The 16103-nt window shown below is 38.1% G+C and overlaps 1 protein-coding gene across 32 annotated transcripts in view; it reads left to right on the forward strand.

The window, feature by feature from the left end:
* LOC106571369 (uncharacterized) overlaps nt 1-15751 on the forward strand; it is an 87386-nt gene extending 71635 nt beyond the window's left edge. For 22 of the 32 annotated variants that reach the window (XM_082961752.1, XM_082961750.1, XM_082961761.1 and 19 more), the window contains 19 exons: nt 240-287; nt 2354-2392; nt 2470-2538; nt 2627-2668; nt 2778-2921; nt 3028-3072; nt 3214-3246; nt 3362-3409; nt 3513-3551; nt 3629-3697; nt 3786-3827; nt 3941-4084; nt 4191-4235; nt 8098-8130; nt 8953-9003; nt 9789-9833; nt 9959-9988; nt 12071-12115; nt 12223-15751. In XM_082961752.1, the coding sequence (XP_082817878.1) occupies nt 240-287; nt 2354-2392; nt 2470-2538; nt 2627-2668; nt 2778-2921; nt 3028-3072; nt 3214-3246; nt 3362-3409; nt 3513-3551; nt 3629-3697; nt 3786-3827; nt 3941-4084; nt 4191-4235; nt 8098-8130; nt 8953-9003; nt 9789-9833; nt 9959-9988; nt 12071-12115; nt 12223-12383 (1172 nt within the window). In that variant the 3' untranslated portion in view covers nt 12384-15751. The remainder of the gene's footprint in view (nt 1-239; nt 288-2353; nt 2393-2469; nt 2539-2626; nt 2669-2777; nt 2922-3027; nt 3073-3213; nt 3247-3361; nt 3410-3512; nt 3552-3628; nt 3698-3785; nt 3828-3940; nt 4085-4190; nt 4236-8097; nt 8131-8952; nt 9004-9788; nt 9834-9958; nt 9989-12070; nt 12116-12222) is intronic. The other 10 variants (XM_082961760.1, XM_082961772.1, XM_082961768.1 and 7 more) reach the window with 9 other exon arrangements.
* The last annotated feature ends 352 nt before the right edge of the window (nt 15752-16103 follow it).

Genomic DNA, 16103 nt, shown 5'->3' on the forward strand with positions numbered 1-16103 from the left:
TTATAAATTGCCAACAAATTCTAAAAACCTATTTTTGATATGTCATTGTGGGGTATTGTGTGTAGATTGATGAGGGGACACATTTATTTAATACATTTTAGAATAAGCCTGTAACTTAATTAATAAAATGTGGAAATAGTGAAGAGGTCAGAATTTTTTCCTAAGGCACTGTATACATTTTCCTTTCAAGGTTGTTCAGTTGGTGAATTTAAGTTATTGGTCTGTGTTCTTTGTTTCAGAGGTTGTTGTTTCCAAAGATAAAGCTAAAACAACAGCTGCCAAGAAAGGTAACGAATATATACTGCTCAAAAAAATAAAGGGAACACTTAAACAACACATCCTAGATCTGAATGAAAGAAATAATCTTATTAAATACTTTTTTCTTTACATAGTTGAATGTGCTGACAACAAAGTCACACAACAATTTATCAACCCAACAATTTATCAACCCATGGAGGTCTGGATTTGGAGTCACACTCAAAATTAAAGTGGAAAACCACACTACAGGCTGATCCAACTTTGATGCAATGTCCTTAAAACAAGTCAAAATGAGGCTCAGTAGTGTGTGTGGCCTCCACATGCCTGTATGACCTCCCTACAATGCCTGGGCATGCTCCTGATGAGGTGGTGGATGGTCTCCTGAGGGATCTCCTCCCAGACCTGGACTAAAGCATCCGCCAACTCCTGGACAGTCTGTGGTGCAACGTGGCGTTGGTGGATGGAGCGAGACATGATGTCCCAGATGTGCTCAATTGGATTCAGGTCTGGGGAACGGGCGGGCCAGTCCATAGCATCAATGCCTTCCTCTTGCAGGAACTGCTGACACACTCCAGCCACATGAGGTCTAGCATTGCCTTGCATTAGGAAGAACCCAGGGCCAACCGCACCAGCATATGGTCTCACAAGGGGTCTGAGGATCTCATCTCGGTACCTAATGGCAGTCAGGCTACCTCTGGCGAGCACATGGAGGGCTGTGCGGCCCCCCAAAGAAATGCCACCCCACACCATGACTGACCCACCGCCAAACCGGTCATGCTGGAGGATGTTGCAGGCAGCAGAACGTTCTCCACGGCGTCTCCAGACTCTGTCACGTCTGTCACGTGCTCAATGTGAACCTGCTTTCATCTGTGAAGAGCACAGGGCGCCAGTGGCGAATTTGCCAATCTTGGTGTTCTCTGGCAAATGCCAAACGTCCTGCACGGTGTTGGGCTGTAAGCACAACCCCCACCTGTGGACGTCGGGCCCTCATGGAGTCTGTTTCTGACCATTTGAGCAGACACATGCACATTTGTGGCCTGCAGGAGGTCATTTTGCAGGGCTCTGGCAGTGCTTCTCCTGCTCCTCCTTGCACAAAGGCGGAGGTAGCGGTCCTGCTGCTGGGTTGTAGCCCTCCTACGGCCTCCTCCACGTCTCCTGATGTACTGGCCTGTCTCCTGGTAGCACCTCCATGCTCTGGACACTACGCTGACAGACACAGCAAACCTTCTTGCCACAGCTCGCATTGATGTGCCATCCTGGATGATCTGCACTACCTGAGCCACTTGTGTGGGTTGTAGACTCCGTCTAATGCTACCACTAGAGTGAAAGCACCGCCAGCATTCAAAAGTGACCAAAACATCAGCCAGGAAGCATAGGAACTGAGAAGTGGTCTGTGGTCCCCACCTGCAGAACCACTCCTTTATTGGGGGTGTCTTGCTAATTGCCTATAATTTCCACCTGTTGTCTATTCCATTTGCACAACAGCATGTGAAATTTATTGTCAATCAGTGTTGCTTCCTAAGTGGACAGTTTGATTTCACAGAAGTGTGATTGACTTGGAGTTACATTGTGTTGTTTAAGTGTTCCCTTAATTTTTTTGAGCAGTGTATTTAGTTGCTATAGGATTCTCAATGTGTCACGTCTTGACCAGTAAAGGGGTCTTTTGTCATTGTAGTATGGTCAGCGCATGGCAGGGGGTGTTCGTTTTGTGTGTTTTGGGGTTTTTGGTCTAGGGGATTTTGGTTCTAGTTTTCATTTTCTATGTTTTGTTTTCCAGGTTTGGCTGAGTGTGGTTTCCAATCAGAGGCAGGTGTCTTTCGTTGTCTCTGATTGGAAGCCATACTTAGGCAGCCTGTTTTCCTTTGGGTTTTGTGGGTGGTTGTTTTCCGTTTTGTGTAAGTACCTGACAGAACTGTCAGTTGTCGGTTTTGTTAATTTTTGTAAAAGTGTTATCTCATTCAAATTAAAGAAGATGAGCACTATACCCGCTGCGCCTTGGTCTATCCTTTACGACGCCCCTGACACAATGCAACATTGAGCTGTATGAATATTGTATTTTGAATGATGAGCAATTTTTGCATTTTCATTTTTTCAGAGCCTGTGGAAAAGGACAAAATAACTCCTACGAAGAAAGGTAACAAGAACTTAGATGAAGTTATTCCAGTCGATGTATTAACATATATTCTAACTGTGGATATATTATGGTTTTAGAGCCTGCAATCTCCAAAGAAAAAGTCAAGACAAGCACTACCAAGACAACCACAAGCACTTCCAAGAAAGGTAATATTGTATTTCACAAATATTAACTTGAGTAGATGCTTACTATTAGTTGTAGTGAAACGCATCTTACATGTCTTGTTTATCTCAGAACTTCGTGCTGTCAAAGCCGAATGGTCGCTTGTAAAGAATGGTATGCTGCTTCTTATACACAATTTGGCTTAATTAACTTTTTCAATCAAGGCGATTATTATTGGTATGCTTTATGAGTACGTAATAAATTAATTTGTCTCTGTATCCAGTTGTTTCAGATCCTGAGCCCCTAAAAGAGAAAGCTACTCCAAGAATCCCCACTATGAGGAAAGGTAACCACACAAACATAGTGGTGCCAATGGTAAAAGCCATGGTAAGAGTTGTCGCTATAAGACCCATCCCTAGAACAAAAGGTAACCACACAGCAATGCAAAAGTTCATCAAACTAAATATAGATTATTTTCAGTTCGATACAATGACAATTGGAAACATGCTGTTTAACTGTTCTAACACTTTTAGCTCCTGCAGTGAAGGAGGAGAAGCTATCCAAGGAACCTGAGACAGGTAACGTATCTGTTGTAGCAGTGTGCAGGGCAGAAACTGTCCATTAACAGTATTATACAAACAAGTATATCATCTTTCTTTTTTTTTTTATCTTGCATGCAATTTACTGAATAATAAATGAATCAAAACGTTTTCCATCAGCAAAAGAGAAACCAAAAGCGTCAGAGAAAAAAGGTGCGAATGATTTGACTGTGTTTTGAGTGGATTTATGTCCAGACATTTTATATATGTTTTCCTTTTAGAGTTGTTCAGTGGGTGACTAAGTGTTTGGTCTGTATTCTTGTTTCAGAGATTGTTGTTTCCAAAGATAAAGCTAAAACAACAGCTGCCAAGAAAGGTAATGAATATATTTAGTTGCTATAGGATTCTCATTGCAACATTGAGCTGTATGAATATTGTATTTTGAATGATGAGCATATTTTGCATTTTCATTGTTTCAGAGCCTGTGGAAAAGGACAAAATAACTCCTACGAAGAAAGGTAACAAGAACTTAGATGAAGTTATTCCAGTCGATGAATTAACATATATTCTAACTGTGGATATATTATGGTTTTAGAGCCTGCAATCTCCAAAGAAAAAGTCAAGACAAGCACTACCAAGACAACCACAAACACTTCCAAGAAAGGTAATAGTGTATTTCACAAATGTTAACTTGAGTAGATGCTTACTATTAGTTGTAGTGAAACGCTTCTTACATGTCTTGTTTATCTCAGAACTTCGTGCTGTCAAACCCGAATGGTTGCTTGTAAAGAATGGTATGCTGCTTCTTAAACCCAATTTGGCTTAATTAACTTTTTCAATCAAGGCGATTATTATTGGTATGCTTTATGAGTATGTAATGTAATACATTAATTTGTCTCTGCACCAGTTGTTTCAGAACCTGAGCCCCTAAAAGAGAAAGCTACTCCAAGAATCCCCACTATGAGGAAAGGTAACCACACAAATGTAGTGGTGCCAATGGTAAAAGCCATGGGAAGAGTTGTTGCTATAAGACCCATCCCTACATCAAAAGGTAACCACACAGCAATGCAAAAGTTCATCAAACTAAATATAGATTATTTTCAGTTCGATACAATGACAATTGGAAACATGCTGTTTAACTGTTCTAACACTTTTAGCTCCTGCAGTGAAGGAGGAGAAGCTATCCAAGGAACCTGAGACAGGTAACATGTATCTGTTGTAGCAGTGTGCAGGGCAGAAACTCAGCATTAACAGTATATCATCTTTCATTATTTTTTCTTTTGAATGCAATTTACTGAATAATAAATTCATCAAAACGTTTTCCATCAGCAAAAGAGAAACCAAAAGCGGCAGAGAGAAACGGTGCGAATGATTTGACTGTGTTTTGAGTGGATGAATACATGTTCAGCCAGCTGAGTCAAACAGGTTAACACTTCAAACAGTAGTGTTAAACATGTGACCTACAGCAGTTTAACAGTTCTCTCCCATGATGTACTTAATGGTGGTGCAACCCTGAAGGATGACTCCTGTTAGCAGAGTGGCAGCTTGGCTTTGTACGCAATATATACTATCTCACTATTTTACTGATGATAGCTATTTATTTTAATTACTGTACAGTATGCATGTTTCATTGGCACAGTCCTTCAGAACGATGCTGCAACATCTGTTATACATCCAGTATTTCTTCCTTCTATTGTTGGATGTTAATAAGATTGTGCTGTTCACATTCTCATGTTGGTGATAACCATTATCACATACACAAGCCTCCATCATGTTACTATAGCAACCCCCCAGAGAAGCCCATAACATGGTCATTACTAGTTTCTATACCCACAAAGTCATAACCCCTGTCCATTTCATCAATTGATCTTCTTAAAATATGATTTTAAACCTATCCTTAACCTTAACCCCAACCTTAACCCCACTGCTAACCTTATGCCTAACCCTAACCTTAAATAAAGACCAAAAAACACATTTTGGACTTTGTGGCAGTGGAATCTGACTTTGTGGCTATAGAAGCGTGTGAAAACCCCATAACATGGATAGGTATAATTATTTAATATTTTACCTTTATTTAACTAGGCAAGTCAGTTAAGAACAAATTCTTATTTACAATGACAGCCTAGGAACAGTGGGTTAACTGCCATGTTCAGGGGCAGGACATTTTAAACTTGTAATGTATTTGATGTTTATAAAAGTGTCTGATGTTTGTAATTTCCACTTTGCAATTTCAAACTGGATTTTCCCTTATAGAAATGTATCAACACCTACCAAAATGTCCATTAATACTTCACATTTCCTGTTGCTGCAAGATTATTTTCCTGCTCTAGCAAACTGGCTCAAATTAAAATGCTACATTTGTGCTGTTCCCAAGTGGCGTAGTGGTCTAAGGCACTGTGTCTCAGAGCAAGAAGTGTCACTGCAGTCCTTGGTTTGAATCCAGGCTGCATCACATCTGGCTGTGAATGGGAGTCCCATAGTGTGGTGCACAATTGGCCCAGCATTGTCCGGGTTTGGCCGGTGTAGGCTGTCATTGTAAATAAGAATTTGTTTGCCTAGTTAAGTAAAGGTTACACACACATATTAAAACACATGATACATTGTCTTCATATTCTGTGGAGCGATCAGGTTAGTGCCGGCTGGAATCTGTCATATGGGCTTCCTGACTGTCAACACCCTCCTGACTTGTTATATGTAGGGTTCAAGTTCTAACCTGGCAGTTCTTCTCAGTCTGCACTCAACATATGTTCTGCTCCTCCCAACCCAACGCCTCATTTCCTCCCTGTATCTAGACCATTACAGTGGGATCCTTCTCTGTATCGCCTGCGGTGTGTCTGCATGGTAGAGCAAAGTGGTGTTTTACTTAACTGGGTAATGTGTTTGGAAAAACAACACTCAGCTGTAATTCCCTTCAAGGACTTGAACCCTAAAATAAAACACAAACACTGGCACATCTGTGTTAACAAAACAAATATGGTTAACAATATATGGGTCATTTCACGAAATGAGTGCCCTTTGATATTTTAAGAGGAATTGTAAACACATATTGAATTTTAAAAGCCTGGTATATTAAGTTCCATTTAATATAGACCACAGGGAAAATTCAATAAATCAATTTTTTTTTATATCAATAAAGACATGTTCAAGTGCCAAAATTCAGCATTTTGACCTGTCCCTCCATGCATCTTCTGTGATTTCTAGGAAGATTTTAAGTAATTTCTGAAGATTATTTTTATTTCATGTTATTAGGGATTCATTTAAAGTAACTCTTTTTGGCTGACATTGAATATCCCTTTGAGCATGGTGAAGTTATTAATTACACTATAGATGGTGTATCAATACACCCAGTCACTACAAAGATACAGGCGTCCTTCCTAACTCAGTTACCGGAGAGTAAGGAAAGGGATTTCACCATGAGGCCAATGGTGACTTTAAAACAGTTACAGAGTTTAATGGCTGTGATAGGAGTAAATGGTTGATGGATCAACAATCTTGTAGTTACTCCACAATACTAACCTAAATGACAGAGTGAAAAGAAGTAAGCCTGTACAGAATACATATATTCCAAAACATGCGTTATGTTTGCAATAAGGCACTAAAGAAAAACTGCAAAAAATGTGCAAAGAAATAAATGTTATGTCCTGAATACAAAGCTTTATGTTTGAGGCAAATCCAACACAGCACATCAGTCTTCATATTTTCAAGCATAGTGGTGGCTGCATTATGTTATGGGTATTCTTGTCATCGGCAAGGACTAGAGAGGTTTTTTTAGGAGAAAAACAAACGGAATAGACCTAAGCACAGGCAAAATCCTAGAAGAAAACCTGGTTCAGTCTGCTTTCCAACAGACACTGGGAGACAAATGCACCTTTCAGCAGGACAATAACCTAAAACATAAGGCCAAATCTACACTGGAGTTGCTTTTCCAAGACGGCATTGAATGTTCCTGAGTGGCCTAGTTACAGTTTTCACTTAAATCGTCTGGAAAATCTATGGCTGACTAGAAATTTGACAGAGCTTGAAGAATAATGTGCAAATATTGTACAATCCAGGTGTGCAACAATCTCCGAGACTTACCCAGAAAGATTAAGTCAATAACATGTATTGATTTTTTTTTTTTTTTTAATCAATTTTGAATTCAGGCTAACACAACAAAATGTGGAATAAGTCAAGAGGTATGAATACTTTCTGAAGGCACTGTACTATAGTATTTTTTTTTAGATCTTGTGATGGGAAAGTGTTTTTTATTAAGTTGAACGTGTGCTCTTTATTACAGAATGTAAAAATTAGGTGAAATTTTTAAAAATCAAGTTACATTACTCAAAAGACACTTAATTTGCTCTACTTTGCCTATATTGATGATAGGCCTACAGTAGGGTGAAATAGGGTGTTTTCTGGATATTACGTATCCTTTTGCATAACCAATGCATCTATTTTCATTAGTATGAATAACAGATTTTAACGGTTTATCTCCCTTGTTTAGTTCCAAAGAAAGAATCTTGTAGCTTTGTGAGATTCTCAAGAGTATGACTTTAACCCTAAAAAAACACACTTCAGATTTTATCCTAGCTTTACCCTGGCGTAATTTAGACCAACCAAATATACACTTTAAAGGCCCTTTACAAATTCAACTTGAATTATTGTTTTGTAGAGCTTCGTGCTGAAACGTATTTTGTTAAATGGTCACATGTTGGTGATATTGTAGAATGTTGTGTAGCTATGAAGGAGATTTGCATTTGTGGCCTTTCTTAGATTGGATTCTTATTGGGGTCAAAACCCAGATTCCTACTGCATGTCTTACAGGACTGCAGGCAGCCCAGTGTACAACATTGAACCGGATTTATACGTTTCCACACAAGGTTATGAAAATATGCGTAGAGTATGTGTAAAATAATCTTCATCCAGTTTTAAAAGAGACAGGAATCTATTTGGGTTTGTAATATAGATTGACCTGAATGACTACTAAGATGTTCATGCTTCTACTGTTTGATGTGTAAACCTTCCAGCTAGATAAGAGGAATACATACCACTCATATACATTTCTCCTCCTTCTTGCATGAGAAGAAGACAAGGTAAAGGATGTGAAGACATCAGATGGTGAGTTCTGTTCATATAACAATATGCAAATACATTGCTCTAGTATGAATTGAATAGATGCTGCTATTGAATAAAAAAAGGATTAGGTTTTTATCAAACTTAGCTACCATAGCAGTGTCTTTGCAGTATGTCTGTTTACACAACTACAAACAGCTTCTCCTTTTATTTTCCAATTGAGTGTTAAGATATTACAGTCCTTGTTTGACTATGCCTCATCCTCTGACTAATGGGTATTTGAGATGGGCTCCAGCCTTTTACTGCACGGACCAACAGCACAAGATTCCAGTAATGAACTAGGCTGAAAAAAAGTAAAATCTGGTATTGACCATTTGTAATGTAGCCTATACCAAAGTGTGGCTGGAGAACACTTTTAATCAATAAACCTGAGGCAAATGGTTCAATTTAACTATTAATCACCCCAGGCCAACTAGAGTGATCAATCAACTGATTGTGGTGCAGCATTTAGTTTTTTCTGTGTTATTTCAGTCCTTCCTTGACATACTGTATGTGTGGAAAGACTAGCACTGTTTAGTGTATGCATAGTTCATTTCTCAAGTTTTGTAGACAGGAAGTGTTATAAACCGATTTTATTCACAGATTGACTTATCGTTGGTCATTAAATGGGTTAAATGCTTTTTGCGAAGGATTTGTTTCCATTAAAACTAATTCAAAGCTGTTTAGATAATTAAAGTTGAATAATGCATTGTTACTGAATAATGTAGGTGGTGCAAAAGCTTTATCCCAGCGTATATAGTACTAAATGCTCCCTCATCCTGGTATTAAGGTTATTGTAAAAGTACTTTTGGTTATTTTGTCTCGTAGCCAAAGCTAAAACCACACCCTCTGTGAAGACAGCCCAGCCCACTAAACCACGTAAGTAAACAGAAACCTAAATCAAAACCATAAGGACCGTATCCAATCAATCCCTGAGCAAGAAATCTTGTTTGTATTGATAAGTAGGTCAGTTTCTTTTTTCTTTTTTTAACACAAATTTATATAGGACTTAATGATTTATTTATTTGACTAAAACTTGAGTAGATATGAGTGAGTGGTTTCAAGGTTTTGAATACATTTGTCATGCTAAATAGCCATCAAATTTCTTTTTATTTATTCATTGTTTTGTTAAGATGCTCATTGTCCATGGATCAGCCTTGGGAATGTTCTTAATGACTGGATACTCTCCTCTGTTATAGTGTCCTGTAAAGCTGCACATTTTTTTGTGAATAATATGTCGTGCGTAATAGTATATTATGATAGTCATTGGTTGATTACATGCCAGCATCAGTTATCTTTCTCATGCTTAATCAACACAAAACACTAGTTGACAACTGGAAATTGGATCTGTCAAACGGCATAGCTTTAGACAAAGGCCAGGCAGAATGATTTTGTTTACTAGACAGATCAGCACTGAATAAGCATTCCAATGATTCCCTTTCACATCACTTATTATATACATTTGTTGGCAAAAATTCACAACACATGAAAAATGAAACCAGTCACTCGTAACATGATTAGAGCTTAAATTTATGCATGGTAAAACTGCAATTACAGCCATGTCACTTTTTGTTAGTGTGAAGAGAATACGTTTGAGATTATAAGCAGAGTTTGAAGAACGGGTGAAATGGCATGTAGACAAATGTATCTTTCTCTTCTCACAGATAAAGCTGAGAAGACTGAGAATAAAGCTGTGAAGGAGGCTAAAGGTACGTCAGCTCAAAGTATCAAATAACTCTTATTGCTGGTACCTTTCCTCATAAACGGTTGATACATTACTAGTGATCTCCATTGATTATTTATGCTTGATGATTTTCCCCGCCTCTGATTTCAGAGAAAGAAGTGAAGCCTCCTGGTATAGCAAGTGAGTAAATACCAATGCCTTGTGTCTGTGCTTCAAATAAGAGATAGGGATGTAGCAGTGGTTACTGTTAGATTTAGTGCAGCCATGTTCACTAGGCCCCACATGATGGTGCTCTGTCTAACCCATGATTTTTTGGGTTGTCTGCTATACTTACTATTGAGGATTATCTCAATGAGTGATCCTGCAGTAGTAGAATCTAAATGTAATGTGTAAAAACGTTTACTGCTACAGTGTTCTGGAAGGTGGAATCATATTGTTTGTCTTTTTTTTTATAACTGCATATTTATACCTCATTTATTCAACTGATATCGCCTTGATAATATCCAATATGATCGGAATTCATTACTGTAGCAACTGTTTCCTTTGCAATTTTCCATTAAAATTATTATATGTTTCTAGAGATTGGGGCAGAATCTTCTTTACCTTCTATTCATGACTAAGGTAGTAGCTATACCTTCCCCTCCACTGGCCAACACAATAAAACTAGGATTCAATGACTCTTTGCTGATATTGCTCTCTGGGGGTTTTTGGGGAGTAAATTAAACATGTTAATTGTTCACAGAGAAACATTTAGTTATTAAAATAGATTATGCCTAGTGATAAATAGTAACAACACTTACTGGATTGATATAAGTTAAAGCCAGAAGATTTAAAGACGTTGGGGTGATGTTCTATTGACTGAGCTTGTGGAGTCTTGATATTCTAGTCCCATCTCTTCCTTACCCATATTCCCAGTCACTCTCTCCTCACGTCCTGTGTGATTTGTCTCACAGTGAAGGGACATCAAGCAATACTCAATCACTATCCTCAATATGATGACCATCTACTGTATGTATTACATTAAGGCAAAAGTGATTTACATGTCTTTTGAGACCTGAGCTGCAATTACTTTGTTTGAAATAAGGGTTGTAGTCATGCTTGTGTTCACCGCCATGGCCTTCCCACTCTCTGCACTTAAAGTTAGTTAAACAAAGATAGCAAGTATACTCTCACTCTTCTCCCTAAAGTAACTATGTTGATGCATAAAAAAAACGATCTTAATATACTTTAAAATGACTAAAAACAAATCAAAGCTGTGTAGAAATGATAATGGAAGTATATTCACACAGTTTCTTGACTGTCCAGCTGACTAATAATCACTGTGCACAGAAAATGGACCTACATTCATAGTTTCTTGACTGTCCAAATCGATAATAATCACTAGATAGTCAGGGAGCATCGAAAATTGCAAAAACTATGGATAGAGGACTATTTTTGGCAATTTTTTATGGCAAGGAAATATAACCAATTTTCAGTGTGGCCCTCCGGACTTCATTGAAGACCGAATGCGGTCCCTGGGGCAAAATGATTTCAACACCCCTACTCTACGTTCTTTGTTTTTCTTCCTAAGGACCAAACAAATACCCTGTGTCAAATTTGATTAGATTGAACACTTTTAAAATGCTTCTTTCTAATGGGGAAATAATACTCCTTCCTTCCTTTATCCATCACAGTATTTTTTAAGTTCACCTGTATCATTGAAATTCAGAGCCCATTTTCCCCAGTGGAATACTATAGACTTCCTGATCAGAATTCTCTGTCAGCACAGCAGTACATATTCCCCAAATCCCAGTAGTCCTCGCAGGGCTGGAGAAGTCCCATTGGGATTGAAAGGGTCTGTTCTGAAACTCCCTTCATATCCTCTGGTAATTTATTTATACCTTTTACTTTTATTTAACCTATATTTAACTAGGCAAGTCAGTTAAGAACAAATTCTTATTTACAATAATGGCCTACCCCGGCCAAACCCTAACCCGGACGGCGCCGGGCCAGTTGTGCACTGCCCTATGGGACTCCCAATCACGGCCTGTTGTGATACAGCCTAGAATCATACCAGGGTCTGAAGTGACACCTCTAGCACTGAGATGCAGTGCTTAAGACCGCTGCGGCACTCGGGAACCCTGGATAGAGGAAATCTAGAGAGAGCCATCACATTGTGTTTTTATATAAGGATAATATATACATTGGGTACCAGGAGTCTTTCTCCTCTCTCCCTCTCATACATGTCTATCTCTCATTCCCTGTGTTCCCTGCCCTCATCAGAAGAATCTCAGACTGACGAGAATGCCATGGACAAGAAGAAGCCAGGTAAGATGAATTTCTGTCTTAACTTTTTCTTACTGTCATAAACATGCAAAAATGCTCCTTTATAAAAATCCTTAATTGATTCCTTATTTCCACACTGTATCTTACAGGTCAGAAAGTATTGCAGTGTGTTTTAATGGTTGGAAAGAATGCCCACTACCCTTTGCGACCTTCCACCCCTGGTATGACCCCTGTGTCGATGAGCCCAGCCATGCGGTCCATGATGTTGCAGCAGGCGCAGCAGCAGAAAGCCAGAGCAGCGGGGCAGTAGACTAGCTCCTCACCTCCATGCTGCTCCCTCTAGTCAGTCTGAACGGCAGCCTTAACCAGGACAATCAGGGACTAAAGGGGAAGGATGGATGGACAGTACAGTATTATTTATTTTTCTATGACCGGTCGAGCTCCCATGAGTTTTTAAGTCCCTGAACTCTTTTATTTTACCTGTGGCTTTGCCGCTTTTGCTAGCACTCAGTGCTGAGTCCTTTGTGATCTATGTTTTTCAGCAGATTTATTTATAAGAAAAGGAGTGTAAGTTATGCCTATATATTACCTTAGGAAGCGAATGGATTTGATCATTTCTGTAAAGTTCAATCAAATTCAATGTACATATGCATATAAATTGTAATTTAGCTCAAGTTCAATGTATATAATGTACATGTAATATCAACATCTTGCCGTTTTCATTTGTTGAATGATTACTTCACGTTATAATTTTTTCATTTGTTACTTTTATCACAATATTCATCAAGTTCAGGATGACAAAACATATCTGTAAATTGATTTTGGGGTCATACATTATCAATGGCACTGTGATAAACATTTAGTTTCGTTTTTATTTCATGTTTTTATTTTATTAAGGAAACAAATTGAACATGCTATACAATAACAAATTAACAATATAGCTCACTTTCTCCGAACATGTCCATGCCTGTATGCTTCTGTTGATGTGTGACATACCCTGCCATTATTGCTGTAACAGGAAATCCTAAGCCATATTTTAAGACTATTGTAATAGTCGCGCATCAAATAAACAGTGACGATCTTCATAAGAATTTTAGAAATTGAGTGCATCACAGTTTGATCATGAAAGAGGATCAATATTTGTATTTGCCTAAAAATGGCTGAATTTTACATTACAGATTTGAGTATATCTGTATTTAGAAAGAATATTATTATTTTATTAAAAAAAATATTCATCAAATTAGTTCACCTGCCAAAGATGACAAGAAGTTTTCACCTACAGTAAAGGTTCCTACTCCTTGTCAGATATTATTAGATAAGGTACAGGTATGTAACACTAACTGTAGTCATCTGGCCAGATCTGCATAAAACACATGGCTTAAGAACACTATCTTATCACTCATTACACACACTGTTAAAGCAAGGTGATGTGATGTCATTTTTGTTTAATATGCTACTTCCATGTAAATAACTGCATCAGCTTGTATCTTGCTGCTTGGCATGTTGGTAAAGAATTGTGGGAAGATGAGTATGGTACCATTTCTCATGGGAGCTCCCGTTGTTAACCAGAATAACCTCTTCTCTCTCTCTCTCTCTCCTGAGGAGTGTGTGTGTGTGTACTGACAATGCAACACTAGAGGTCAAGTCAATGACTGTCCACACATTTTTTTTTTTTTTTACAACTAACAATGATTCTCGTGAGATGATGTTATGATGTCATCCTGTGATATATAGGTGTGGATGACTTTATCATTGCTGTCATGTTACTATCATGGCGCTTGCTGCCATGCGCAGCAGCCTACTGCTGAATCATGTTCAAGTAGGAGTGCCTTTATTCTGATAATGGTGCTGCTGTGCTAAGTCCAGCGTATCCATTGTTGTCTTACTCAACTAAAGACTGTTTCAAGACCATGTGAAAGAAACTATTGGGCCTGAGATCAGATGTCCTTTAAACAGTAGAAGGGAAAATAAGAATGCTCAGTAAATGGTGGCTTGAGAGCCCATACTGTGAAAGCCTGGTTACCTTCTCTATTCAGCTATTACATTCCCATCCCTGCCACTCCTGTCATTTGCCGACATGGTAAATGACAGGAGTGGCAAGGAGTGGAATGTTAGCTAAAAAGACTGGTACCTAGACTATTGAAAGCCTGAGAGGGAAGGCCGAGAAACTCTACTTTGTTTTGGCTGTAGCTGTCTCAGCCTGTTGTACTATCTATCCATACATTTTGCAGTGGCACATGCAGCCACAGTCCGCATCAACAGCTCGACAAAGTATTGTGAAGTAGGCCAAAGGAAAAAAAGCTTGACTTTGAAGTTCCAGTGCACCATTTCCTGTACCACCAGGGGAAATGCTGCTGTCTGTCTGTGTGTTGTTTTCTGTGGATCTGACTGATGGAGGCAGAGTCCCCCACACTTATCTATAATGCAACAACAGATTACACTAATTATATATTTTATAATTATAACTATGTCTTACCTTTCTATTTTTTTGTCAGAGAAACGTATTTACTCGTGGCAGAATGGACTTGTTGGTTGACTGCTCTTTCATTATGAGCTCGGTCATACCATCATACCTTCCCAGTCACTAGGTATAACAAAGCATTGACTAGACAACCCTACAGTATGAGGTTTAAATACCTGATGTTTACTTGATTTACAACAGTGCCCATGGCACATTGTGGAATGTCTTGACAGAGTACAGACCTCAGATATACGTGATTAATAAGCACGGATTCTGTGCTGATTGTGTTTGCTGTAACAATGTCATTTTAAAGAAAATTATTCACAAACTAAATATATTTTGGGTTGTTTTGTTCTTTTGGACGATTCATTTTTGGTAATTTCCTGTGTATTATGCATGACTGTTATTTAAAAAAAGACAAAACATTTGGCAGTTATTGTCTCTGGTTCTATGTCTCAGTTACACTCTGGTGAGCACTGTAGGACTTGAAATATTAGCTTTAATCATATCTCAGTCAGACATCAGTTGAGCTGTAAAGGATGGATATAGATAGCTTTACTATGAGATGTGTATGCTCTGTTGATTTGAGACATCTCATTAATACAGAAGAGTTTCCTAACATGCACGGAGGAAACAAACTCTCAGCCTTAAATATCAGATATGTTCCCAAAGACTAATTACATCCCAGATTAATTGTCTTGCCAAAAATACCTACTTTATTTTGGGTTATTCCTTTTTATAGATATTTATCTTGTCAATGCTCTATTGCTAGATTCTGAGACTATTTCTAAACTATGTTTGCCTTCTGTAGCTACTGTATGTTCTGTAATTGATCACAACATGATGGCACAGATGCTGTTCTTAAGTTGTAGTTTTTTTGTTGTTGCAGTTTTAACAAAGTTCAAACCATTATTTAAACAGCAACGCAACAACACATTGATCAATGCCCAAAAATATAGATTTAAAGTATGTTGGACATGGTGCATAAAACAACTGATAGCTGATTTAAAAAGAAAAAAGCATTTATCAATTGTTGCAGTATTTATAAGAATGTATTGTTTTTTTGTTTTCAGAACAATGTGCTCTTGACTTCTTTTGTTGTTAACCTTGATCATTTTTGAGTATACATTTAGCAAAACATGGACTGCACATGGCAATGCAATGTTAGCGTTACAAATCGAGTAAACATGTCAAAAAATAAAAATAAGTCTGTTTGATTTTGTTATGGGCTTTCCTCCAATTTTAGGTATAGATGTCTTCTAGTCATGGAAGACTTATTTTTGTGTTAACTGCTTAAAACCTCTAAAGGATTAGCCTAAATTTTCACCTAAAATGACACCCAAATCTAACTGCCTGTAGCTCAGGCCCTGAAGCAAGGATATGCATATTCTTGGTACCATTTGAAAGGAAACACTTTGAAGTTTGTGGAAATAGGAAAGGAATGTAGTAGAATATAACACAATAGATCTGGTAAAAGATAATACAAAGAAAAAAAAAAACCTTTCTTTAGTATTTTTTTTTTGTACCATCTTTGAAATGCAAGAGAAAGGCCATAATGTATTATTCCAG

This window comes from Salmo salar, chromosome 15, assembly GCF_965601325.2.
Source record: "Salmo salar chromosome 15, fSalSal1, whole genome shotgun sequence".
NCBI classification, from domain to species: Eukaryota; Metazoa; Chordata; class Actinopteri; order Salmoniformes; family Salmonidae; genus Salmo; species Salmo salar.